This window comes from Vicugna pacos, chromosome 35 (assembly GCF_048564905.1).
Source record: "Vicugna pacos chromosome 35, VicPac4, whole genome shotgun sequence".
Classification (NCBI taxonomy): Eukaryota; Metazoa; Chordata; class Mammalia; order Artiodactyla; family Camelidae; genus Vicugna; species Vicugna pacos.
The window spans coordinates 14,532,045-14,559,338 of record NC_133021.1 but is presented as its reverse complement, the minus strand read 5'-3'; the positions used below and the strand labels follow the sequence as shown (position 1 = coordinate 14,559,338).

The following is a 27,294-nucleotide window of genomic DNA, read 5'->3' as shown; positions in this document are numbered from 1 at the left end:
GTGTGTGTGTGTGAAGGAAGGGAGGTTAGGGAGGGAGTTGGTGTGTCATCTTTGGTCGCAGTGAGACACCAGTGAGCAGGCCCACCGTGCGATCACACTCCAGACCCCCATCTGCATCACTCACATCCACCGGCAGAGTCGAGTCACGTGGCTGAGGTGAGCAGCAGAGCGTATGGGTGTTCTGTTGCTGCACGACACACTCACACAGACTCAGCAGCTCAACAACCCTTGTTCATCGTAGCTGTTTCCTGGGGTCGGAGTCTGGCAACAGCCAAGCTGAATCCCCAGCTCAGGGTCTCATCCTGGGGCACTCAAGGTGTCAGCCAGGCTGGGTTGTCACTTCCCTGCTCCTGGACGTGTTGTCAGTGTTCTGTGCTTTGAAGCTGTGATTCGTGGTGTCGTCCTCCTTCAAAGCCAGAAGGGAGAGGGATGGACTAGTGAGACGGACCCTGTGTTCTTCTAGAACCACATCCACGTCATCTTGTGCATTCCTTGGCCTTGGCCACAGTTCACTGGATAGATGCAAGTCACAAGTCCCATGCAAACTCAAGCCTGGGGGTTGCACAAAGGTGTGAATCCCAGAGGCAAGTGTCGGGGGACACCCGACAGTCTGTCCATCACAAACATTTGCTGAATCCACCTGCTGCGGGGAGGTGACATACAAAATATACACATGTTAAACGGTTGGAATGAAGGCAGCAACTGAAGGAAGGGAAACACCTGCCCACAGGAGTAGCAAACACTGTAAAATAGTAGTTGAGGTCAGAGGACAATGATCACTGAGGAACTAAAAGGCACAGATGAACAGGGGCTGCAGCGGTCGGGAAAGGCTAACACAGGAAGTGCACTAGGAAGTGCACTTTGATCTCTTGCTTCCTGGCTGAATTGGAAAGACGGAAAGCAAAGGGGAGGGTGTTACAGAGAGAAAATGCACGTTTATCTCCTCTCTTCCTTGGGGGCATCTCCTCTCTTATCCTGGAGACGAGAATCATCGCCCCTTCTGCGCATGCGACCCCTGCCCTCCCTGTCTGCCCCCTCTCCCCTTTTGGTCTCTCCTTCCTCCTGTGGGAAGGAGCGTGTGTACCACGGTGGCACCTCCTTGCTAAGAAGGGCGAGTGGTCGTGCTCCCTCCCATTGACTTCTAGGTCTTAAAGCTACACCCTCTATTCCAGCTTTTCCAGATTTCCTTTGCATAATTAAACCTACAAATGTTAAAGTATTTTTAGTTCATAAAGAATTAATCAGCTCCTCTCTCTGAGGATATGCTGGTCTGAAAAGGTGGGGCAGACCTCAAGCCTGCAGGCCAGCACGCGTGGGGTCAGGCGGATCAGGAGGAGCAGGCAGTTTAGAAGCAAGACTACATGGGCAAGCCCAGTGGGGTTTCTTTTTTGTTCTAATATTTGCTTCTTGGGTCTGTTTCTAGGGGACCTCTGGCCTTATCTCGGTGCAGGGACAGTCAGTAGCCTGGAAGTGCAGCGTGTCACACAGGCAGCATCTGCAGAATATAAAGCCGGCCGGAAACAGACACGTTTTTGGTCTCACCCTGGATTAAAAAAATAAAATAAGCCAACAGTGAAAATTGTGGGGGGCAGGGGACCTGGAATTCTGACTTCTCTCAAAAAAAAATTAGAAGGCAAGACCAGACCCAGACCCCTTCAGGGCAGCAGTCTGCTGGGAGGGAGGAGCCCCCCCACCCCCGGCCCAGAGCAAGCCAGTTCCTCCCAGCTGCCGCGGGGAGGCCGTGGGCTCCCGGGGCGGCGGGCCCCCTTCACGCGGCCGCCAGCCGTCCGGCAGGGGCTGGGGCCCGGCCCGGCCGTGGCCCCGCGGCGCCGCCTCCGCCTGTGTCCTCGCGGCTCCGAGGGACCAACTCAGACTGCCTCGCGGCGGGGTCGTCGGCCTTTTCTGACGAGCACCGCGTGAGCAGCGCTGACACCCGCCGGGACAGCCGTCGCCGTCAGCACGAACTGGGTGGTGCGACCGGCACCGTGCGCGCGAGCTGGTTAGCGTGCCCGCGCCCGCGCCCGCGGCGGGACCGGCGGCGGCTTCTGCCTGCCCTGCTGGCCGCCGGCGCCCAGGCGGGGGCTGCAAGGCCGCGCGCTGTGCGCCCCCCCCCCCCCGCCCCCGACAAGACCGCGCCTGCGCGTGGTCGCCGGACGGGAAGGCTCGCGTCCCGTGTCGGGCAGAGTCAGGCTGTACGTGTGCGCTGGGAATCCAACCCCCGTGTGATCCAGCATGCGCTTTCTTAACCCAGGCAGAAAAAACCCCAGGTCATTGCTGAACCAAAACCCTCTTTATTTAGCTTAAAATACATACGTGTGTGCACGTGTATGTGTGCGTGTGTGTACACACCGACGTGTAAGGAAGGCTACCTGCTAGTGCTGGACACAGAGTGTGGATTTTTGTTACACAAAAAGCATCTCTGTCCTTCCCTCCTCGTCCTTCCTGCCTGTAGACTCTCAGGAAGTTACATGTTCTGCTGTCTCACTCACCCACCCGGCCAGCTTAGGTGGTACGTCTTTGTTCTCTTTCTCACCAAAAGTGATGAGCAACCTTAAGTTGGCAGTGAACCCAGCTGAAGCAGGATTCAGCCACTAATGCTAATGAATATTTAAAATCTCCTTTGGCCTTCCTGGTGGAAGAGCCAACCAAGAACTCCTCACCAAGCCCGGTAGGAGTTACTGGTCCTGAGGGATTGGCCTGAGAGGCAGAACGAAGTGGTTGCAATGGTTCCATCTCGACGCCAGGGTCTCACCTTCAGACCGCCAGCTGGTCTTCCCCAGGGTTGCTTGGCCGGCTCCCATCTTTGGAAATCACCCTCAGTCCGGAAACCTTGACAGCCCTTCCCCCGGCTTCACCCTCAGGTGCTTGGCTAGTCTTAGGTGGTCAGTCTGCTTCCCTAGAGTGTAAGAAGGAGGGAAGCAAGGAAGAGAGGGTCAAACGTGGTCTCGGCAGCTGCTCAGATTTGGAAATCAGGGCAGAAGTGACTCACAGCACCTGTCTCATCCCTTGAGAGACATGAGGTCACTGGAATTTAAAATTAAGGACCCAGGGTCAACTTCCCTTGCTGGGAGACTGCACGTTCAAGTCATCACAAACAGGAAGAAGAGGTCCGTTTTCATCAGTGGATTGGACTTCATGAGCTTGATGGTGGGCGGGGGGTGAAAACTGCGCTGCATGGAAACAACAGGGAGATGGTTCTACTCAGACGTGTAAATACTTGGTCAGGTGAGCCTCCTACAATCTCCCCGTTAGAAGCTGTGCAGTGTGCCAGGGACAAGAGAGGCTTGGGTCTCTCCTAGAAAGAAGGAAGCATCGAAAGTCACGTTCGCTGACCTGTCCTTTGTCTTAGGAACCTACGCTCAGAGCTGCACCATTCACGGTTTCCCACGGAGAGGGGGGAGGTGGTGGGTTGGGCGCTGCACTGGGAAGACGTCATCGAAACTGTGTCTGTCCGATTGCGTTGAATCTGTAGGTTGCTGTGGGTGGTGTGGTCACTTTAACGATGCTGATTCTTCTAGTCCGAGAACACCGTACATCTTCCCATCAGTGTCTTACAGTTTTCGGAGTCCAGGTCCTTTGCCTCCTTAGGTAGGCTTATTCCTAGGTATTTTATTCTTACTGATGTGATGGCCAGTGGGATTGCTTCCTTAGTTTCTTTCTGCTATTTCATTGTTAGTGTATAGAAATGCAACTGATTTCTGTATGTTAATTTTTTATTTTTTAATTTTTTAAACATTTTATTGAAGTACAGTCAGTTTACAATGTTGTGTCAGTTTCTGGTGTGCAGCACAATGTTTCAGTCATATAGGAACATATGTATTTTTGTTTCCATATGCTTTTTCACCATAGGTTACTCTAAGATATTGAATATATAGTTCCTTGTGCTATACTGTATGCACTTGTTTATCATGGATATTAATTTTGTATATCATATGATATCACTTATATATGGACTCTAAAGAAAAATAATACAAATCCTCAAAAACAGGCTCACAGACATAGAAAATAAACTGTGGTTACCAAAGGGAGAAGGGCAGGGGAGGGATAAATTCGGAGTTTGGGATTAACACTACTACTATGTATAAAGTAGATAAACAACAAGGACCTACTGCACAGCACAGGGACCCATATTCAGTTTCTTATAATAACATATAATGGGAAAGAATCTGAAAACAAAATTTATCCATAACTGAATCACTTTGCTGTAAACCTGAAACTAACATTGTAAATCAACTACACTTCAGTAAATAAAGAAAATTTTAAAAACATGTTATCTGTTCAGACAAGCTAAGATACTGCACATATGATTTAACAGCCAGTAGGAATGACAGCCTCCCCGGCTCAGGACTCTGGAGGGGAGGTTTGAATCTGTCCCCATGTGTGGACAGAAGCCTCACGTGGTCAAGAGGCACGTTTCTCAGACCCCTTAACCTTCCGCGTTCTCAGGCTGATCAGTTCCAGGGACTGGTCAGAAGAAGGACAAAGGAAAGACGAGTGTTTGCTGACCAGGGAAATAGTCAAGTGGGAGGTACTGACAGGACATTCCAGAAGCTCTGGTGAAATGGACAGAAACATGAAGGTGATAGGAAGCCACCCGGGAGACTGAATGATAGAAGACCATCGCGTGCTCTTGGAAGATGTGCCTAACGTGGTCCTGGTTGCGACTGTTTTCAGGCTGAGCTTTTCAGCTCTTCAAAATGTGTGAAATTATACGAAGCAGAGGTGAGTTTGAGAACTGGACGCACTCCTCCCCTGTCAGGCCTCCTCCCCTAGGCTGCCTCTCACTGGTACATCTCCCGAGAATTCAGATGTGTGCTGAATCCCCTCAGCCACTTGTCTTCACTGAAGAGATCCCTCTTCCAGGGGCCGACAGCTTCCCGTCCTGCCAGCAGCTTGCAGGGGCGTAGGTGACAAATAGCAGACTTGGTCCTTGTCCTCGAGAAGTCTGAAGCTGTTAGGAGACTATATACCTAAGGTGCCTGAGTAGCTGTCCCAAGAGGATGTGATCTGGTGCTCGGGGAACGGAAGAGTCCAAAAGTGCCATGACATTTCAGATTGATTTACTCTCGGTCGTACCCATGACTCTTGCGAAATACAGTTTTAAAATGGTGTGTGATTTAATAGGGGAAGGCTCTGGTGTGTGCTTTTTACTAAGTGTTACGACATGGTGGGTGAGATGCAGCTGGACGAGTGGCCAGAAAAATCTGGATTCTGGTCTCACATTCCCCACTGTCCAGGCTCTGATCTCTGAATATCAGTTTCTGCCTTTGTGTGTGTGTGTGAATGTGTGTGCAAGAAATCCTGCCTTCTGCTCCTGTCTTATAAGCTTTCTGTGAGGATAGGACAATTCAGAGCAGTAAAAAAAAGAAGACAACGTTATTATTAACTAACTGGTTCAATCAAACTGCCACCTGAAGTTGTTTTTAAACTGCTTTTCATGTATGCTGTGAGGGTTGGATTTCGTGTATAGCTCTGATAACTCAGAAAGAAGGACTTCATATAATAACATTCTGAAAATAATACTGCACATTCGTGGGGCTGCACTGTGTGGTGTCACCTCACGTGATTGTCACAATGGAAATGATTATCACGTGCACATCACATGCGTAAGAGCCCAGCCCAGCAGCATTGCGGGTTTTCCTCTAAGAAGGTGGAGGAGCTGGGACTGGCCCCGGGTATTTCTGACTTTCAATACAGTGTCCTTTCCAAAAAAGATTTTGCTGCCAACACCTTGCCAGATTACAGAAAGGAAATGAGGCTTTTAAGGAGCTGCTGAAAAATGAAATGTCTAAAAATACTGCTGGGCCTCCTGAGTGTCTGTCGGAAATAACTTCAATAAGTCTTAATCATCAGAACAAAATGAAAACACATTTTAAATGCCGAGGTATTGCCTTAAAAACGCACTCCCTCCCGACCAGCGCCGCGTCACTGCAAGCTCCCCTTTGCACCTGTGTTCATCGCTGTCCATTTTCTCTCTTAGCAGCCGATCAGCTCCTAGCAACCACGACCGGATACAGCGTCTGCGGCAGGAGTTCCAGCAGGCAAAGCAGGACGAAGACGTGGAGGAGCGACGGCGGACCTACAGCTTCGAGCAGCCCTGGGTGAGTGGGTGCTGGGGCTCGGGCAGCCCTGGGTGGGTGTCAGGGCTCGGGCAGCCCTGGGTAAGTGGGTGCCGGGGCTCAGGCAGAGCGCGGGAGGCCCCGTCCCTGCAGCGGGAGCCGCTAGGTGGGACCTGGGGCCTTTGACACAAGGCCAGCCGTGGCCAGGCTGCTCTGACCTGCAGCATCTTGACCTCCTCTTCTCCATCTGGGTTCCGTCGTCGCTAATTTCGTTGCTCATTTCATTTTATATCTCATTGCACCGTCTGTCCATTGCCTGGTAGGTTCCACTTGCCTCGTGACAAGACGTGGCAGGAGTGGTCTTCCAACTACGTGTTTTTTTCAAGCTTAGTATTTTTCTGTATATATTTCTGAGTCAGAGCCCAGGGAAATCAGCCCAACACATCAATAGTGTATCCACTCTCCACGAAGTGCAGTATTTAGAGATTTTTTTTATGGTGGGGGGAGGTAATTAGACTTATTTATTTAGAGGCGGTGCTGGGGATTGAACCCAGGACCTTGTGCATGCTAGGCATGCGCCCTACCGCTGAGCTGTACCCCGCCCCCCGACAGTATTTAGACATCTGGAGTCTTCCCCGTGCCTGCTGTGTGTTTGGCGCCTCCCTGTAGCCCTTTTCCAGCCGTTCCTCCCACAGCCTCCAGCGTCATCTCTACAGCAAAGCTTCGAGTGTCTTGTCGGTGCCCACAGATAAAGCCCAGACTCCACAGCGTGGCGAGCTGACAAGTCCTCCCCGACCTGCCCCAGACTCGGGCTCTGGCCTTGTGTTTTGCTGGAGAGATGATGGCCCTTCTGGGAAGGGAGGCGTTGGAGCACATGTGGGGGTTCGAGATGGACTTTTGAAGACCCTCTTTGGAAACCTGAGCGAGTCTGGTGGAGATGATTTCCTCGGTGCTCGGGGTAGGAAGAGCTAGCTGAGGGTACTAGCAAGTCCGGTCAGCGTGGTCACGTGACCATGGCCAGCAATACTTTGAGGACTGGGAGTAGAAAAAATAATTTTTTAGGGTCATTCCGTGATGAGGATTGGCAAGACAGGCATGGCAGGAAGGCAGGAAGGCGCTCTGGAAGCCTGGTGAGGATGCTGGTGGAGCCCAGCCCAGTCTGGGCCGGGTGGTCAGTACAGCTCAGGGAGGCGTCGCCCTGATGGCCTGGGAGGGTGTGGGGGTGGGGCTCGGCACAGCTGCCTCGTGGGCGTAAAGAAGTCTATTCCAGGAATCCAGGATCTTGTGGGTGGCACAGTTCTGGGCGATGTTGGAATCAAAAGGCGCCATCCATGCAGGTGAGCTCCTGAGCTGAGGAGGAACTAGGGTCCAAAAAGGTGAGTTCAGTTCAAAATGCGATTACACATGAGCGTTGGGAGGGGCGGAAGGGAGTGGTGTGAGAAGAGGCGGAAGCAGAGAAATATCCTGGTTTATTTGGGAAAGGGGACCAACGACGTGGCTGGCGGTGGGACGAGTACCCGCTTATCCTCCAGGGAAGGAGAGGTGGTGGGGGTGGGGGGAGAAGGAGCCTTCGATGCGCGATTGAAAGTCTGAACAAGGATGGTGTCAGGATAGGATGCCCACCCACCGGCCAGGACAGAAGAAATAGTTTATTTTTTCCCCCGGGCCTCAGTTTTCTTATTTGTAAACCAAGAGGGTTAGAGCAGCTGATTGTCAGTGACTAAACCTTTGGCTAGAGTGAACATTTAAGAGGATGTGGAGCGTGTCAAGTGAAGAAGGCGTCAGCAGGTCTCTTCCCGGTGAACAGAGGCCTCCACGGACCCGGGTGACTGCTGCTGGGGGCAGAGCTGCGCCAGGTGCAGCCCGCGGACCGGATCCCCTGCTCCTCCCAGGAGCCTGTTACGCCACCCACTCCTGGGCCCCGCCTCAGGCCCGCTGGGTCTGAACCTCCAAGTCATCCTGTAAGATGCTGAGGAGCCCTGCTCCAGGGTTTAGAGCATCACGAGGTCCTTTTTGGTCCTAAAATCCAGCACCCTCAGAGCACTCCTTAAGAAGCCAGAAACCCATAAAGGTTCTGATCTGGGACGTGGTGAGCAAGTCGGAGGTTGTGAAAGGTTAATTTTGCAAATCAAAGAAGAAGGAAGCATTGGAGAAGCCATGCCACTTGGAAGGCCCTCACCTTGGGTCAGGTGAGGAAGATGGGGCCGTAGCACAGGCAGCCGGCAGTTTGAGTCCAGCATCGGAGCAGAATCTCAGGAAACCAGCCTGGCTGACCCGGGAGGCTGTAAAACAGGTGCCGCAGGTTTACGGGCCAAGAGAATCCAGCTGTCCTCTGCCACAGCGTCACGGCTAATAACATCGCTTTCAAATGTTTCTTTTCCTAGATGACAAGTAAACTGAGTCATTCCCGTAGGGCGCGACAGAATTCTGTTACTCTACTTACATTGTTTATCGTAACGACTCAACCCATTCCTGCTGGGTTTCTTAAAGCGGGCTTCTTCTGTCATGCGTAGTAGACAGCCTTTTTTAAAAAAATTGAGGTATATAGTCAGCTACAAAGTGTGAGTTTCTGGTGTTCAGCACAATGTCCCTGTCACGCATATACATACACATACTTGTTTTCATATTCTTTTTCATGAAAGGTTATTACAAGGTATTGAACATAGTTCCCTGTGCTGTACATAAGAAATTTATTTATTTTTATATATAGTGGTTAACCTTTGCAGATCTCAAACTCGCAAACTTACCCCTCCCCCACCGTCCCCAGTAACCATGGACTGTTTACTATGTCTGCGAGTCTGTTTCTGCTCGGTCGATGACTTACACTCCCTTAACTATGTATATTTGCACAAAGGACCTGAAAGCAGGAGTGAGGACAGCGGCGACCTGAGGGACGAAGAGGCACCGCGTGTGGGAGTGGTCCCCCCACACACCCAGCTCCGAGCTGCCCAGCCCCCGCGGGCCGCTCACGCCCCCTGCGGCCCAGGAGGGCCAGTGTCGCTCCGTGTTGCTTTCCCTGGGAATGTGGGTTTCAGACCAGCATGTTCGCACGTTTATTCTGGAATTCATTCTCTCACTCATCACATTTCTTGAGTGTTTCCCATCTTCCGGTCCCTGTGTCTGGTTCTGGAGAACAAAGAAAGGAACGCTCTGTAGAGTCGTGGTCACAGGTGCTGGTGGGGGTGTGGACAGTTGAACTCAGAGGAACCACATCCACATCAGGGTAGGTGGGCAGGAGAGGCTTGAAAGACCACCTCTTTGAAGTCGGAATATTTTCTAAGTATGTAACTTTGAGAAATGGAAACTGACCTTTGGGAAAGATTGACTGGGGTTATTTCTGGTCAGTGAGAACATCCACACGTGTGCTCTCCAGCTTCTCTGGGGGCTAGATGAGCCTTTCCTACTTCTTAGCGCAAGTTCTGCACTGGGAGGTGTGGCAGTGATTTGTTATCTACTTTGGTTTCTTTATAAGTTTGCATTTTTTTTAATGCAGGGCATGAACATGTTGGCATGTGTTTCTATGTTACCTGCTTAATAGGAACAATCATATTGGGAAAAAAATGTTTGAGAATGTCTTGTGCATGAGGAAACCCCACTGCCAAAGGTCACGGGCCAAATTACCATGTATCAAAATGCCGTAGGAACTTCTGGACAACAGCAAGGCTTGTACTGTCATTTCCCGTGATGAGTGAGTAGGGAATTATTTGGATGACAGGCTGATTACCTTAGGGATGGAATAATTTCCTAAATTGTCGGCCAGAAGTTGACCTCTTCATTTATTTATTTTTTTTCATTTTCAAAACAATTGGCATCTTGCTGTGTCCCCTCCACTCTACGGATCCTGTAAATGAGCTGAAAGTGACTGTAATTCTACTTAGTCTGTTAATTTTCATACCAGTTCACACTGTTGCCTTATTAAGAGCTGCTCCATTGTTCAAAATGGAGCTTGGGCTATGGTTTTTATTATCTGTTTTGCACCACGAGCTTTGAGTTTCTTGGGATCTTTCTTTTCCCCAATGTAGTCTGACCTTGAAAGGTCACTGTCTTTTGGAAGGGAAGAGACCATGATCTCACCCATTGGAATCATTTGTAATCATTTTTGTTTTAAGGAACCACAAACTCGTCTGCGAGCTGTGTGTACAGCTTAGACCCTATCAGTTGAAATTGTCATGCTTTTTAGAATTATTGGGGTAGGGTGGGGAGGGATAAATTGGGAGTTTGGAATTAGCAGATACTACTATATATAAAATAGACAAACAACAAGGTCCTACTGTACAGCACAGGAAACTATATTCAGTATCTTATAATAGCCTATGATGAATAAGAATATGAAAAGGAATATATATATATGTATAACTGAATCACTATGCTATGCACCAGAAAATAACATTTTTAAAAACTGAACTACAGTCAGTTACAATGTGTCAGTCTCTGGTGTACAGCACAAGGTCCCAGTCACGCATATACATACATATATTCGTTTTCATATTCTTTTTCATGAAAGGTTATTATAGGATATTGAATGTATTTCCCTGTACTATACAGAAGAAATTTGGCTTTTTGAAATCTATTTTTATATATACTGGCTAACATTTGCAAATCTCAACTCCCAAATTTATTCCTTCCCACTCACTTTCCCCAGTAACCATAAAATTGTTTACTATATCTGTGAGTCTTTTTCTGTTTTGTAGATGCGTTCATTAGTGTCCTCTTTTTTCTCTTTTTTTAAGATTCCACATATGAGTGCTATCATATGGTATTTTTCTTTCTCTTTCTGGCTTACTTCACTTAGAATGACAATCTCCAGGTCCATCCATGTTGCTGCAAATGGCATTATTTTATTCTTTTTATGGCTGAGTAGTATTCCATTGTTTAAATATAATACAGCTTCCTTATCCAGTTAGCTGTTGATGGACTTTTAGATTGTTTCCACATCTTGGCTACTGTATATAGTGCTGCTATGAACATTGGTGTGCTTGTATGTTTTTGAATTAGAGTTTCCTCCAGATGTATGCCCAGGAGTGGGATTGCTGGGTCATATGGTAAGTTTATTTTTAGTTTTTTGAGGAATCTCCATACTGTTTTCCATAATAGCTACACCAGAGTACATTCCCACCAACAGTGTAGGAGGGTCCCCTTTTCTCCACACCCTCTCCAGCATTTATCATTTGTGGACTTTTGAATGATGGCATTCTGATTGGTGTGAGGTGATACCTTGTAGTTTTGACTGGCATTTCTCTGATAATTAGTGATATTGAGCATTTTTTCATGTGCATGTCTTCATTGAAGAATTGCTTCTTTAGGTCTTCTGCCCGTTTTTGGATTGCGTTGTTTGTTTTTTTCTTACTAGGTTGTATGAGCTATTTATACATTCTGGAGATTAAGCCCTCATCAATCTCATCATTTGCAAATACTTTCTCCCATTCTGTAGGTTGTCTTTTTGTTTTTCGTATGGTTTCCTTTGCTGTGCAAAAGCTTATAAGTTTAATTAGGTCCTGTTTGTTAATTTTTGCTTTTATTTCTACTGCCTGGATAGTCTGCCCTAGGAGAACATTGCTGAGATTTATGTCAGAGAATGTTTTGCCTATGTCCCAAAATGAACACATTGTAAACCAACTATACATCATTAAAGAAACAATGCTCACACAGGAAGGACAATTAGATACATCACATAGGAAAATATCCAAGCCAATGACTTTACATACAGAGAGAAGCTGCAGAGAAGTTATCCAAGTGGCTCTTTTCAACTCATCCATTTTCAAACTGTTCCCTCTCAACTGCAGCAGAACAGAAGGCACCTGTCCTTGGGCTTTTGTTCAAAATAATGCTTGGGCCCAAGGGACTGATTTGTGACATAAGAGGTCTTGAGATGAGCAGAGGCCCAGAAAATGTCCTGAGCCCCATCACTGGAGTGAATTCTCCCCCAAGCTGAAGGGAGAAAGAGAAGAAAGAGAAGAGAGGAAAAAGCGACTTTCCCCCACGTAGTGCCCGGTGCGGCATAAATAAAGCAGCAAGCTTCTTCAAGTCTCTCTGAAGATAATGGAGCAACAGCTGAGGTTAGGTTATTATCACAGAGCTCAGAGATGGACAGGACTTAGTGTTGCTTTTAAAAAGAATTAAATTGCAGGCTGCAGACGTAAGTATAGTTTGCTGTTAAAACTTTACACGTACCTGAGCGTTGCCCACGAGCAGTCTTGCTGGCTGACACGGCTGAAGGATGGGATAATGGAGCTTTTAATAGCTGTGTTGCTCAGTCCTTTCCAGCCCGGCTGGTAGTGACTGAAAGTGGTTTGGTCCCCCAGATGGGAAATTGATCGCCTGCCATGTGAGTACCTTCTTCTCCCCCCAGCTTCCTTCCCAGCTGTCTGTCCTTAACTGTGGATCGTGTGCCCCTTAGGAAACAGATTTGGGTGATGTGGCAGTCAGCGTGTTAGGCACAGATGTTTCTGTTTTTGCTTTGTTTTTCTCCATTTTCCTGCCTTGGACTTTGAACGGCTCTTCTGACCGCTTTTGGGTCTGGCCTGGACGGCCCTCCGCGGACCCGGGGAAGCTGGAGACACGATGTCCTCTTTTTGTCATCTTCTTTCTTAAGACTCAAGAGGGCCTTGCTGTCACTTCCTCGTGTTGGGCTCTGGCCTCGACTCAGGAAATGCCTCCTCAGCGGACAGCCTCGCCGTGCGCAGTGTGACTGCGTTTCAGGTCGGGTGGATGTCGCCTCCCTGGGAAATCGACCTGGAGGGAAAGCCCCTCTTGCAGCGAAGGCGCGCCCCTCGGGCATGACAGGGGGTTTCTGCGCTGCTGCAGAGCGGCCCCGACCCACCCTCCTGCCGAGGTCCCACCCCGGAGCCCGCAGGGGTGCAGTTCACGGGGCCGCCTTCCACCATCGGCCACTCTAGAGGGGTCCTTGATTTTCAGCCTACCTGCTGATAAGACGGAAAATAGATCCAAACCCCTGGTTGGGAAAGATGAGACGAAGACAAATGATGTGTTAAGACCAAAACACATATTTATAAAATCTTGATGAGGGAAATTGGTAGGCGCTGCAGTTTTTCAACCATTACTCACATCATTAGTGGCAATTAAGCTTTTCAACATTCAGAGCCCATGGAGTTCAATCGATCGCTATGTAAGCACAGTGTGTGGCGGGTGGAGGGGAGGGCTCGGAGGACAGGACCCGGAGACAAAAGTTAACTTTGTTGATCAGAAGTTGCCGGCAAGTCCACTGCAGAAAATCGTTACCAGTATTGGCAGCGGCCACTTTTAAACAGAGTAAACCACTTAACACTCTTTGCATGATTTATGGCATAAAAACTATTTCTTCCCCCTCCCAGATCTTTAAATTACCATCTTTATCAGAGTATGGAGTCCCTACTCGGGTTCTAGCGCATTAAATTGCCACAGGACAGCACTGTTTTTTGTGTTACTGCCCTCTTTGTCATTTTCATCCTAGGTTTTCGTCCAAAGCACACAAACTTTGTGTATTTTATTTTTGTTTTCTCTACCTGCCCTGGACATAGGTAACATTTTGAAAATTTTTATTATTCATAATTTAAGTAGAAAACCCACCCCAAATGATCATTTATAAGACTATATAATGCATGTGTGTATGTGAGTACATATAAGTGCACATACACACATGCATAGTGCTCTTTTTCTTATCTGTGTGAAGAAAAATTAAAGTATTTAAAAATTATTGAATGTTTTCTGTAAATGTTAATAAAATGAATGAGTTTTATTTTGTAAGACACATCTGCTTTTTACATGGAGCTCTGAAAGTCTGATAATATCACCCAGTTCTAATTAGAACCAAAACTTTGTACAGTGTATATTTGTTCTTTCTTTAGTCCATTAACAGTTTTGGTTTTGTTTTGTTTTTTGTATTATCTTTTTCGGAAAAATAAGAATGACTTCACTTGACGGAGAAAAGTGCTTAATGACTTAATTTAGTGAAACATTCTATGGAAGGTATTTTCCAGTATTTTGTCCTCCACTAGTAAGAATGCCAATGGTGGGCACCTTTCCCAAGCTTTGTATGATTTTTATACACTATAAATAGTATCTCTCTATAATCATGGCACAGACTAGTACTTTGCCATTTATTTACAAAGGCAACCTGCGTAGTTTTCACTTGTGATTTTATTTTTTTTAATTTACCTTAAAAAAATTGGGGGGGTCATTAGGTTTACTTATCTATTTATTTTAATGGAAGTGCTGGGGATTGAACCCAGGACCTCACAGATGCGAGGCCGGCGCCCTGCCGCTGAGTCGTGCCCGCCCCCCGACTTTTGCTTTTAAACGTAAGCCATGAAAAGAGTCGCGTACCATAGTTCTCTGGGGTCCTGCAAAAGAGATAACTACGTATTTATTTCTGTTTTACAACCTCTATCATTATTATGGCCTTGGCCATCTTGGCAATTTTTTTTACTTGAAAGCTCATTGCTCATCACCAGTTTCATCCAAAACAAGGCCAGGGTTATTTACACTCTGTACTCTTAGAACAAAGCCAGCGCCTTGTCATCCCGTGACTCCCAGGTCCATTACAGTCCGGCGTCACCTGTGTTCGTCCCTGTAGAGGGGGCGCCTTGTTGCCATCTTGCCCTTCTCTCTGGGGTTGCAAATGAGCTCTTTCTTCATCTCCACCTTTGTGTGATTCTGGACTCTGGACACTGTCTCTGCTGCGGGGATGGAGACCACAAAACCACAGCGCCTGAAGCTCGGGGTTGTTGGTTGTACCACTGTTCCCACAATTTACATTTTGAGGAGATCTTCACTGAAGTCATGCATCAGGTTATTTTTGATTCAGGCCAAGTAGAAAACTTGCCAGAACAACCTTCTTTAGTGGTTGCTCCGGGCCCGTCGTGAACACACTCTTCCTCGAAAACTGGCCCAGTTTCATCCCAAAGACGAGAGTGCCTCTAACACCCTGCCCGTTCGCCTGCTCTGCAGAGAGAACGAGGAAGTACCAGTAGTGAGGCTGCGGCCTGTACTTCATCAGAGTGAGTGAACAGAGCGAAGTGTGGCAGTTTGCCGAGGTCCAAACCCATTTAAGTTTCCAGATCCCGTCTGATGATAATTTCATTACTGGAGTTCACCCAGAGCCAGCTCGCACCGCTGAGAAGGTGAACAGTGTCAGAAAACACACCGTTGTGGAAACAAAGTCCCCTCAACTCCCCCCCCAACCCCCCACCATCAGAATCAAATTTTCAGGCCTCTGGGAGCAACACGTTAAAAATACAGCTGCAGTTTCTACCAGACCTTGCATTTCCTTTTCCCTGCTCCACCAGCAGCGTGTCACAGAGCAGCACGTGCTTTAAAGCTGGTTGTTACGTTCTACAGCTGAATGCCAGGTCTCTCAAGACCTTGACAGGTAGCTGTCGCTTAGCCCGGATGGGAAGGAAAGGAAAACGGGGTGCTTTATGAAGGTGTGTGCCCTCACTTTGCCTTCCCTGACCAGGGTCTCCTCGCAAGTTTCCTGGGCGCACCGTGAACAACAGACCAGTCCCACGCTCCCCTGGGCCGGCGTCCCTGAGAGGGATGGAAGGAACTGTCTCCTGTCACCTGAGGAGCACCGGCCTCCTGCTTTGTTTGCATGAGTGTTCGGCGAAGTCTTTTCTTCGCCGAAGCCACCGCTGGTGGGCTGTTTGACGGCACTGCGGAGTGGGTCTCTGAACACACATTTGTTCTGATGCGTGTGGTTATAAACACGCGCTAGTAGAGGCCGGGGTGTTGTAAACCCTAATCGCTTCTCGCGGAGTTTTTGTGTTGGGATATTTTTAATACGCTCGCCGGCGATGCCCACATGCTCTGAAATTTTGTCCTGTCTGTTGCCTTACTGTTGCCTACCAGCCAGTGAGACGCAGTTGGCCAGGCCACTTCCAGGGCGACAGAAGTTGCTGTCTTTCTCTTCACACAAAAGCCCACCAGCGGGGCTGCTCTTAAGTACCAAGCACACATGTTCCCCGGCGATGCCCCAGACAGATGCAGAGGCTCATATTATTTTAGAAAAGTATTATCAGGTCCAAGTCCACCGTTGACTGTAAGAGATGCGGGGGGATGGGGGGCGCAGCTCAGCGGTAGAGCAGGTGCTCAGCATGCACGAGGTCCTGGGTTGAGTCCCCAGGACCTCCATTAAAAAAATTAAAAATTTATTTTAAAAAATCAATAACTTGTATGTAACAGACATTCTTTTCTCAGAAGACGTCTATTGCCCAACACAGAGAGGGCGGAGCTCGACAAGCACCAGAAAGGGTTACTTAGGAGCGCATGCCACTGATGCTAGGTGAACCACTGTGGGGTGTTCTGTAAAATTAGAGGTATCGGTGTCTATTTTGAGCAGAGCCACTTTCGTTTCAAAAGGCCAGCTCTCAGAGGCGAGCTTAAAGCCATCAGTGAGAGACTAGAGCGTCCGCAGGGCACAGCCCGGCCGCACAGCGGGTCTCTGGCTGCGGTCGGTCAGCAGAGGGCCGGCTGCCCCAGGCACTCAGCCAGGAGGAGTGAAAGTTTCTCTGCAGCATGTAATTAACCCAGGTAAAAACGCCCCTTCCTAGTAACTCAGGCAGAAGGTACTAGCTCACAGCCCAGTACAGGATCCGTGGGCGCGCAGGTTTATTCTTTGGATCAGCATTTCCGTTTGTGTGTGGCCACCATCCGTGGACCAGAGGACCCGTGTGCATGCCAAATGGGGCCTGGCTTCTCAACTAATCTTGGTTCATAATGTAATTGTTCTTTCCTAAGAGACAAATCAGCGACCTTGTATCCTGCTGCTAGGCTAGAACACGGAACAGCCGTGGCTCCCCAGCACGGCCAGCTTGTGCCTGCACCCGCGGACTGTCCCGCTTGCATGAATTGTCGCGAACTTTTCTATCTTTTGGCATCTACGTGTAGCCTTCTGAGCAGCCATACTCTCTTCCAGCTGCTGTATAAACAAGGGACGTAAACTGAGTCTAGCGTCAGTATTTACCAAACCTCACTAAGGAAACTGGAAAGGTGACCTCTGCGCTGTAACCCATCCTGAAGCCGTAATCAGAATTTAAGATGACGGGGTTTGTGGGGCTCACAAGGCCAGTTAGACGCCTCTTGAGAAAACTGCACGTGCTTTTTCAGAATTTGTAGGATGTGTCCGGGCTGGTCCCGCACGCTGGCCCGCCCCTGCTGACTGTGCTCTCCCCCCCGCAGCCCAGCCCCCGGCCGGCGGCGCAGAGCGGCAGGCACTCGGTGTCCGTGGAGGTGCAGATGCAGCGCCAGCGGCAGGAGGAGCGCGACAGCTTCCAGCAGGCCCAGCGTCAGTACAGCTCGCTGCCCCGGTACGCCCCCCACCCCCACCGCCGGGAAGCCCCTCTGCGCAGCCCGCCGGCCTCCCAGCCCAGGGGCCAGGACAGGCCCTGCGCGGCGTGGCCACGCGGCTCAGGATGGGAGGGCGGTGTTTGTGGAGATGCCAGCGTTGTCCGACCCCCCACCCCCACCCCCGCTTCCTCTTCCATCCCCTCCCCCACTCTCCCCCCTACCCCCAGCCCACGCCTGCCCACGCCCCCCCCCCCGCCCAGCTCCCTCCCCAGATGTGATGCGACCTGACACCCGAGGGCTGGGCTTAGGGGTCAGACCTGGTTCTGATGTGGGCTTGGCTCCTTCCCCTATGGCCAAGGGCCGGACAGACTCCTCATCAGGAAAATGGAAACCCAGCTTCCCAGCCGCCCAGCTCCGGGGTAACTGTGGGTCTAGAACTCTCTAAAAGGTAAATGCACCGCATCTGGGCAGGGCCAGTGGTCCTGAGCCTCCCCCTCCTGTCGCCCTCCCGTCCCTGCTTTTTGCTCAGTGTGAACTCCCCAAAGTCCCGGGATGCGGCCTCACTAGCTGACAGCCAAGCCAGAAGGGCTTCCACGCTGGGCTCCCCACGGGGGGGGGGCACCTCTGCTCCCGCATCCTCTGCCAGAGGCCTGGAAAGCCCTCTGGTACCTGGACCCGAACTCACTGAAGTAACAGCTGCTTTCCGCCTAAGTGTTTCCTCCACACACGGTGCACAAGGACGGTGCGGAAGAGCATTCAGCTTCCCAGACGTCCCCAAACAAGCCTCTCCTAGAATCACAATTCTTACCGGCATTTGTTCTATTTCAAAACCAGGGGCAGAAACCAACTGGGCGGAAACAGTCCACTTACCGTGTTTACATCACGTAGATCATCTGGGGCAAATGCTTACCTGAATACCTGACTGAGATAAAAGTGATCTTGATTCAATTTCTGGTAACGGGGAGTCCCGTTTAAATGTGGGATCATTGCTCCGTCAACCCTGAGGGACAGACCCCGCCGACCCGGGTCGGCCCCAGCCTCGGGGTGTGGATGAAGGTCTTATTACCAGGGCCATCCCGCCCGTGGTGACAGCGCCGTCCTCACTCAGCTGTTCTTTCTCAGTCCGTAAAGCTGTGTCTCCTCTGAGCACTGGAGCATTCTTTCCTTTAAATAGAAGGATAAGTTATTTAGCCCAGTCTAGGGAAGAGTCACGGAAGTGCAGGCCTGGACAGGACTTCGGAGACGTCTTACAAGAAAACGGCTCAGGGACACTGAGGCACTTCCCTGAGGTCACACACTAGCACAGAATGCTGCCAGCCTGCCCCACCCTCAACCACTGCTCTTCAAGGCTCACTGCTCCCAAGGGCTTTGTGCCCGAGTGTGGCACACGATCAGGTGGAGACGTCGGGTCCACTATGCTCTCCTGCCCTTCGCACTGGGTTGGGGGGCGGTGGATGAGGATGAAGAGGGAGGAGGGAAAGGAAGAGAAGGTGGAGGAGGAGGAGGGAAGAGGACAAGGAAAGAGGAAGAGGTAGAGGAGTGGAGAGGGAAGAGGAGGAAGAGGGAGGAGGTAGGGAAGGAGGAGGGAAGAGGAAAAGGAGGAGGGGGAGGAGAAAGGATGGAGGAGGAAGAGGAGGTGCAGGGAGGGGAATGGGAGGAGGAGGGCAGGGAAGAGGACGTGGAGGGGGAGGTGGGAAGAGGAGAGGGACCGGAGGGAGGAGGAGTGGCCACCCTAAGCATCACCTGTGCATCAAATGCGCGACACTGGGTACTCCTGTGGGAGACCAGTGGAAGACCCCTCTGCCCAGCCCGTCGGCTTGGTTCATCCATCCAGGGGTGTGGATGAACCGACACACGTGGCGGCCCTGGTGCCACCGCCAGGCAGGGGTGGCAGCACATCACGGCCCACGGGAGCGGAGATGTCTGGATGGGGCTGCGACCTCTTGTTGGCCAGTGTCTGGCTCCCTGCGTTCAGGCTGTGTTGAGAGTACCTGTGAGAAGTGGCGAGGGCTGGCCGAGCTCTTCGTGTGGGAGGAGATGGCGGGGGCGGGGGTGGAGGGGCCACCCCCGAGGTCTGCAGACAAGACGGAGGCAGGGCTTCCCTTGGGTTTCTCCTGCTCCGCCCCACAGTGGACCAGGAGCTCCAAGCTGCAGGTGCGGCTCCTTCCCCTCTGGTCAGTGCTAGCTCCCTCAGGCTCGCCATTTCATTCCGGGTGGACAGAAGAGGGGAATCCCTGAAAGAGCTGTGTGAGTTGAGGGAAGCAGGGCCGGCCGGCCTCTACATCACAGTCACCTCTCAGAGAGGGCAGGTGACCTTACCTGCGGGGCTTGATCACACATCACTTCTGGCCTGCCCTCCGCATCCGCACAGCCAGCTGCAGGCCACGGACTGAAGAATGCATGTGTCCAAGCGGACCCATGCGGCTCAGCCTCGTGCATTTCTGGGGTCACCTGTGACTCCTCAGCCCCCATCTCTGAGTGGGGACAGTCAGGGGCCGGGCACCCAGGGGGCTCCTTGCGGAGCCAGGAGCTGGAGTCTGAGGAGGGCCATGAGGACCCGCATGCGTGGTAGGCCGCGCTGAGTTTCTGCCACATGAGAGCCTTCAGAGACATTTGCCCTCAGCTCTTCAGATGTGGACAGTTAGTGGAGTTTTGTCCAAAGAAGTTGCTGTGGCATTCGATGCCAGAAAGATCTCACACACACACAAAGCTCGGCTGCAAAGCAGAGCATCAGAGAAACGGTCAGGACTCTGTATGAGGCACGCTGGACAAGGTGGTTTGAATTAGGGTGCGTATCCGCGCTGGGCAGGGGCGGGGGACGGTGAATTCTCGCCCTGATTGAGGAGATGTACAGGCAAAACTCAAGTTTCATTTTGAAATGTCGGTGAGAAACACGAGATCACCACACAGTTCTCAGTCAGATGAGGATTTGGTTTTTTTAATTCCTAAATTATTTTTTTTAAATCCGTTTTTTAGTTCCTACCTCAGTTCCTTTGTAGCCAGGAGGCAGCTCTGAATGTGAGCGCAGCACGCCCCACCGTGAGGGTGGGCTTCACGCAGGGCCGCTAAGGGAGCAGTCATTGCCAAACCAGGCTGTGCGCTTTGCGGGGACTCAGGACTCTCCGGTGAGCTCGCTGCAGGGCCAGACAAGCCTGGGCGATGGCTGTAAAGAAAGTCACGGAGAGGAGAGAAGCTTCGTTGCCGCCGTGCTGCCCCGTGGCCCCCGCGTGGTCGTGGGACCGTGGGAAGCTCGCTTCTCGGTCACCGAGGGAGGGTTCCCCTGTCACTCCTGCGCCTCTCTGCTCCTTGAACTCTGCTGATCCTTCTGACTGAGGATGGAAACGTTTTAATTTTTTGCCATTGGCTAGAAGGACACTCCCCCTCCTTCCAAACCCAGAGCCTAATTGTTGGAGGCAAAGTTAAAGTCGCCCATTAGTTACCCCTGTGCTAGGTGGCACTTTCCCGAGCACTTTGCAGGTGTTACTTCATTCCTTTCTCCCCGTAACCCGCCGAGGTTACAGACTCTGCCTGTTTCCCAGAGGAGGCGCCTCGAGCCCCGGGAGGATGACCTCTGGGCGGGCGCGGCCGGCGGGCGCGAGGCCGGAGCAGTGTCTGCGGGCCGCCAGCCCCCGCGCCCCGAGCCCGCGCGGCTGCCTTCCGTAGGGGGAGCGCATAGCCGTGTGCTGCTTCCGCGCATGCCTCTACCACCTGCCCACTTCTTGTTCTCTTCCTTAATCAAGAGCTTGCTGAGACGCTGGCTTCCTTTCTGAGGAGATACATACACTTTCCCCACACATCTTACTTCGAACCTCAGGGGCGGGGTGGGGGGGTCTGTCTCTCCTTCTCTCTAAACTGCCTCATTTGAAGAAAATTTTCCCTACAAGAAATTCTTTCATAATTCCCATCCTGAGCAGACCTTTAGTGAATTCTCAGTGTGTTTGACTACAAAAAGACTGTCTTCCTAGACTGACTCAAAATGCATCTTCTGGTGCAGGACCTCGTGGGGATGGAGGTAGGGATGGAGAAGGCCAGCGGACCTCTGTCGTCCAAGGATGTAAAGCCTGTCTCTTGTTATCCTTAAATTGATAGCTAACCCAGGAAGGAATCCCACTTTGTTGCTGTAACATCAGTAACATGTTTGTTGTTTTAAGTAAAGTTTCATGATTCACGTCGAATCCCTTGGCTCCATGTGGGAACCTTCCATCAGTCATGGCTCGAGGCAGAGTAATTTATGACTTTTTAAGAGAAGATAATCAGCGCGTTTTGCAAATAAAGCCTCCACCAAACCTAAGGGTTCTTGCTCGGGCTGATGGTACCAGGGGTCTGATTCCTAAAAGGGAACAGAGACCCTGTAGACACTTCAGTTAATCAGTCATACCGAGGAGCGATACTGGCCATTAGTTATCTTCCTTATTGAAAATACTCTTGACTACATCGTAGGCCATATGGAAAATGGGCAGACTTCATCCTAAACCACGTTCATGCCTCTTCTGAATGTTCAAAAAATGCAAATTGCTTTATTCTTGTGGGAGACCCAGTGCTTCACGGACCTTATTTTCTGTCTGCCAGAGTCTTTCTGTCGTGTTGTGTGTGATGTGAAAGGCTGAGCAATGCCTACTGTCACCAAATGATTTTCTTATTGATAAATGGAGCAATATATTTTGTTTTATTACTCTGTTCTCGTTCGCGCTCTTCCATTCTCAAGGCAAAAAAATTAGGGCATGTCTTCCTTTCTGTCCCAGAATTGTTTTACTTTATCATAGCCAATCTTATTGTAAATTCATAAAAGCATCTAGAGACTTGATAGTAAATTAAAGATGTTTCAAAACAATAATGTTTCCCGAAAATGATGTGCAACTTTATTGCCAAAGCGCTAAGCATTCGAAATTTCTATAGGACTCTGATTTATTTCCCCATCCTAGGATGACAGAAAGTGAGCTAAGTTCTCCTGGCCTTTGGTGATGATACCGTGGGCAGGAAAATAGTGCTCACTCCACACACGTCCAGGGTCCACAGTCCTGATGGGCATGTAGTCTGAAGTGTGTCAGTTGCTGACATGTACAACTTGAAAGCCGGAGCTTTGAGGGGCTGCCTGTTGCATTTTTAATCACGAAGGCACGTAGACTTAAATCTTTCATAACTGAACTCATGCTGTGATCCGTAGCAGGGACTATTAGCCACCATCTCTGGCAATATGGTGGCAATGGTGTGAAATACTCGTTTGGCTTGTTGTTTAGAATTGACTTGTGATGTTCTAAAGCGAGCAGTTACTGCTGTCGAAGCTACCAGATCTCTCGCGCTCTGACACAGCATCTTGCCGATGAGTCTAAACTGCAGGAGCTATCATTACCCTGAGCAGCCCCCAGGGTAGCTGCTGCCTGTTACTCTCCTCCCGGTCAGCGTTGCTGGTGAGCTGGTCTCAGACTTGAGCTGCGCGAGGACACTCGCGTTTGACCCCTGCAGCCCCATCCCCGTGTCTGGCACGTGACTGGCAGGCAGTGCCGTTTGCTGGGCTAGGACGCGCCACTCGGGCTCGCCCACCCCCTCGCGCCTTTCCCCCCATCTCCCCCGGCCCCAGCCCCGCACTGACCTCTGGGCTTTGCTTTCCAGGCAGAGCAGGAAGAACGCCAGCTCCGTCTCCCAGGATTCTTGGGAGCAGAACTACTCCCCGGGGGAAGGCTTCCAGAGTGCCAAGGAGAACCCCCGGTACTCCAGCTACCAGGGCTCCCGCAACGGCTACCTGGGCGGCCACGGCTTCAACGCCAGGGTGATGCTGGAGACGCAGGAGCTCCTGCGCCAGGAGCAGCGGCGCAAGGAGCAGCAGGTGAAGAAGCAGCCCCCTCCCGAGGGGCTCGGCAGCTATGACTCGTATAAGAAAGCCCAGGACCCCAGTCACGTCCCCCCCAAGGGGCCCTTCCGGCAGGACGTGCCGCCCTCCCCGTCACAAGTCGCCAGGCTGAACAGACTCCAGACTCCCGAGAAGGGGCGGCCCTTCTATTCCTGAGCCGGAGGAGAGCGGATGCTGCGTGTCATGCAATAAAGGACATTTTCCTACGGAGACTTGTCCTGGGGGAGTTTTTTTAAAACCTCGGTGGTACTACGGAATATTTCTCTTGTTGGAATCAGTGCCTTTAAGCAGCGTGGGCAATTCAATGGAAGGCCTTAATGTCTTTGCCACTCTGTCTCAAGTGTCTACGTCATGGAAGGATTTCCCGCCGTCTGACAATCACCTGTTCGAGGCATTCATATGCTCTGCATCTCTTGGGTACCCAGGATCCTGGCCCAGCCCATGAGACGCCTAGGGCTTTGGGTACCTCCCTGTACAACTCATGGTGACAGGTAACCCTGAAGCCGAGGGTGATGCTGTTCCCTCTTTCCCCTTTAAGTTCCTAGGATGAGGTGACGTCTCAGTCTCTGGTGGATGACAGTGGGTGGCATTCACCAGACACTGGGGCTCCACAGTACTTCCTGGCACAGTGTTTATAATCCTTTGTTACCAGTGTGGTTTCCCTTTTCTTTCTCAGCTCCTTGTAACAGGAAAGGTCCTTCATCTACAAGAAACGAAGCCATATTCCAACACTGTCTGGTTATCAGGGGGGTCCTTTTGTAACTGCCTTATAACTCAGTGTTACCAATAAAGTGACCATTCTGTTTGTGTTTATAAACACCCTTGCTCAGTCCTGTTCCTCACACACGGGTTGAGTTCCCCACATCTCTACGTGGGGAACGTGGGAGGCGGGTGTGAGCCCTGGGAGGGAAGGGCCACCTGCCCGTGGGCCATGTGTGGTGTCACGCCGTGGGGGGTGGTAGTAAGGACAGGAGTCTCCCAGGATGAGCATCTGGCCCAGCACACCCAGTGTGTGTTTGACGAGTCAGCAGGAGGTGCACAGCACAGGACAGGGACAGATACTCCTTTTGGGATTCCAAAAACACACATGCTTTCTCTGGTTTTTAAAGTCGCTTGGAATTGATGTTTGTCTATTCAACCACCTGCTGTATCTCTGCCTGGTGATGCCATCCATGCTTCTAAATAATTCTGCCAGGAAACAGAAAAGATAAGAGGAAAGCCGTTCCACCCCACACAGAACTTTCTGGTGTCCCCAGACAATGGTAGCAAAAGCTAGCCCTCCTGTCGACACGTTAACGCGCATACGGGTCAGGAGGAGCCGGGTTGCCAAGGGCTCCCATGTTCTCATCTGCTGTCTGAACATCATATTGTACACCCTGGCTGGACTGCTCAAGTGCCTGCCCATCCCGATGTGAAAAAAGCTTGAGATGAAAGCTCAGCATCCTGTGAACAAAAAAGAGAAGGAAAAAAAAGAGACATGTACTGATATGCCTAATTTTTTTTACTGGCACGCTATTTTTGTGTCCATTTGTTTGTAGAACCCGTGTGAGGTGTCTGTCCCCTACCTGCATCTGTCTCTTTTGCTCCTCTGTGTGACGGTTCCATTTGTTTGTAGAGCGTGGTAATGTTTAAGCGACGTGACCGGTGTCAGCACGGTGACCTCGGATGACAGTGGCTCTTCCTCACAGCCTCCCCTGTGCTGTGAGAAACAGCTTTCCCTGTACATGTGAGACGTCCAATAAAAGGCATATTCCTTCCTGTTCTCTGTGGTGTCTGTAGTTTTCCTGCGGGAACTCTCCTAGCTGTTTTTTGTTTTTTGTTTTTTTTGTCTATTAGCAGATGTGATTTTTTTTGGTCCATATTTAGAGAAGTTGAAAGAGTCCTCGTTTCTGTGTACCAACACGGAAATGGGCGATTGTTTACTGGAGCACCTGAGGAGAGAGGGGACAGAAAGGAGAGAAGGGCCTGACTGAGGGGCCTACTGGGAGCCCCAGGCCGCCCGCGGCAGCCGGGAAATGCTGAACGAAGGAGCCGATACACTAGAATAAATGAAGGAACAATCACACAGGGAGTGATGTGGCATTTCCATGGCTGCCCGTTGCTCCCTGTGGACTATTTCATAAGCCGAACATCCCGGCTGAGTCCTAGCCATGTGCACCTTGAGCCCAAAGAAAAGCCCAAGTTCAAATCCGCTTCCAAACTAGCCTGGCTCTGACTTGCTCATTGATATTTGCACACTATCATCACTTGGCTCTTCCCAGATTATACACTGAAGCTTTGCTCTTTCCCCCAGAGGGACACTCGTTAACATCTGTGCGGTGCTTTGAAGGCATAAAGGGTACTGCATCCCTGGGTGGGTCTGGTGCACAGTTATGGTCATGGTCCCCACCCAGAGGGCAGTCTTTGCCAAGACGTGTCCAAAATGCCCTCCTGTGGAGGGCCGAGCGTCACTGATTGTCATAGCAACCCTCATCCTGCCACTAAATCCAGATTCTGTCACCTCAGGATTAGTAACGAGACGTGTACGGCAAGCCAAGGAGATAACACGTCTTCAGCTCTTACATGCCTACAGGGTGTGGGGAGGCAGAGAAGCGAAGGTGGACAGATTTGTTAATTTTCTCACTGACCAGGAGGCCCGTCGCAAATGCCGAGACTCACAGGCTGTTTATCCCAGCTGACAGTGAGAAGCAGAGCAGGGGAGGCAAGAGTGAGTGTCACGGGGGCTCAGATCACAGAGGATTTGTAGATTCAAACTGACAGTCTGAGCCGCCCGGAGGGGTAGAAATAGATGGGGTCAGCAGAGAAGTGAGAAGATAGCCAACCAAGCAATCCTGTCACATGGACTGGCCTCTGCTCCAGAACATTCCACCAGGACCTGCCGGGACCACTGGAAGAGCACGTCTATGGGGAGAAGTCCCAGGTCACGAAAGGGGGCAGGTGGCAACCCCAAGGCCCTCGCAGAGCTGAGTTGAATGGAGTAACTCAACTGCCCCTCGGAAAAGGCGGTCCCCCTGTTACATTACTGCCCCCCTTAGCCCATTAGGACTATGCGGAGTCTGAGAAATATTTACATGGAACTACAAATTACAAAGATAGCGTTATGTAATGTAGGTGTCTTAATATTATATATATTTATTATATAATTTATGTTTAATGTATTTATTATTATATATTAATTTATATTAATATAATGTATTAAATTATTCTACATAATTTAAGCACCACACCCACCTCCCCACCTCGTGGTCCTTTAGACCAAGGACAGCTCCGAGGGGACAGCATCCTGTGGTTCACAGGCTGTGTCACTAAAAGGAAGGAGAGAGGGACCTGGGATTCTCAGGTTTTCTGCCAAGGAAGTCAAATCTATTGACTCAGACAGTAAACCAAATGAATTTTGTTTTTGTTTTTGTTTTTTTGAGAATTAGAAGTCCTTTTTTAAATTTACTTATTTTTTACATTTTTTATTGAGTTATAGTCAGTTTACAATGTTGTGTCAAATTCCCGTGTAGAGCACAACTTTTCAGTTACACATGACAAATGAACTTTGTTTATAGTCAAGTGGGTGCAGTTGGTTTTATTGCAGAGCCTTTTTGAAAGGGGGCAGAAAATAGGCCCAGAGAGCTGACCACTTGGTCGGCAATGTGCTTCAGCACAGTCCACCAGCACCGTGAGTCTGCACACGAGGCCAGGGGAGAGCAGGGGCCCCGAGGCGTCTCAGTCCGCATGATTTACCCCAAAAGGATAGTCATCTACTGACTGCTCCCCGTCCTCCATTTTCATGAGAAGGTAGATGTGTTTGCACACGCGCACCACAGGTGCACGGAGCACATGTGAAATGTACACACAGCTCTGCACCTGTCTGGTCGTTTTCACGTGTCTCTCATTTCATCCTTTGAGTCCTTAAAACCCAGGTCTTGCCTCCAGTGTAAACCAACCCAGGATGAAGCAGGTGGGGGTTGGTTTCTGGGTTTGTTTGCTAGTCATGGCCAAGGAGGTCAAGTCCCTCCAAGCCTGTCCCATCAGGGACGTCCTCCTGGGATACGGCATATCATAAATTCAGGTGTCTGTTAACGGGGCTTTTTTTTTTTTAAACAAGATTACTCT

At 50.4% G+C, this 27,294-nt stretch overlaps 1 protein-coding gene across 20 annotated transcripts in view; it reads left to right on the top strand.

Moving 5' to 3' along the window:
• The window catches only part of LOC102526571 (partitioning defective 3 homolog), a 530,455-nt gene extending 505,503 nt beyond the window's left edge, over positions 1-24,952 (top strand). For 18 of the 20 annotated variants that reach the window (XM_072955252.1, XM_072955263.1, XM_072955256.1 and 15 more), the window contains 3 exons: positions 5,981-6,101; positions 17,235-17,362; positions 22,953-24,952. In XM_072955252.1, coding sequence (XP_072811353.1) covers positions 5,981-6,101; positions 17,235-17,362; positions 22,953-23,346 — 643 coding nt within the window. In that variant the 3' untranslated portion in view covers positions 23,347-24,952. The remainder of the gene's footprint in view (positions 1-5,980; positions 6,102-17,234; positions 17,363-22,952) is intronic. The other 2 variants (XM_072955244.1, XM_072955258.1) reach the window with 2 other exon arrangements.
• The last annotated feature ends 2,342 nt before the right edge of the window (positions 24,953-27,294 follow it).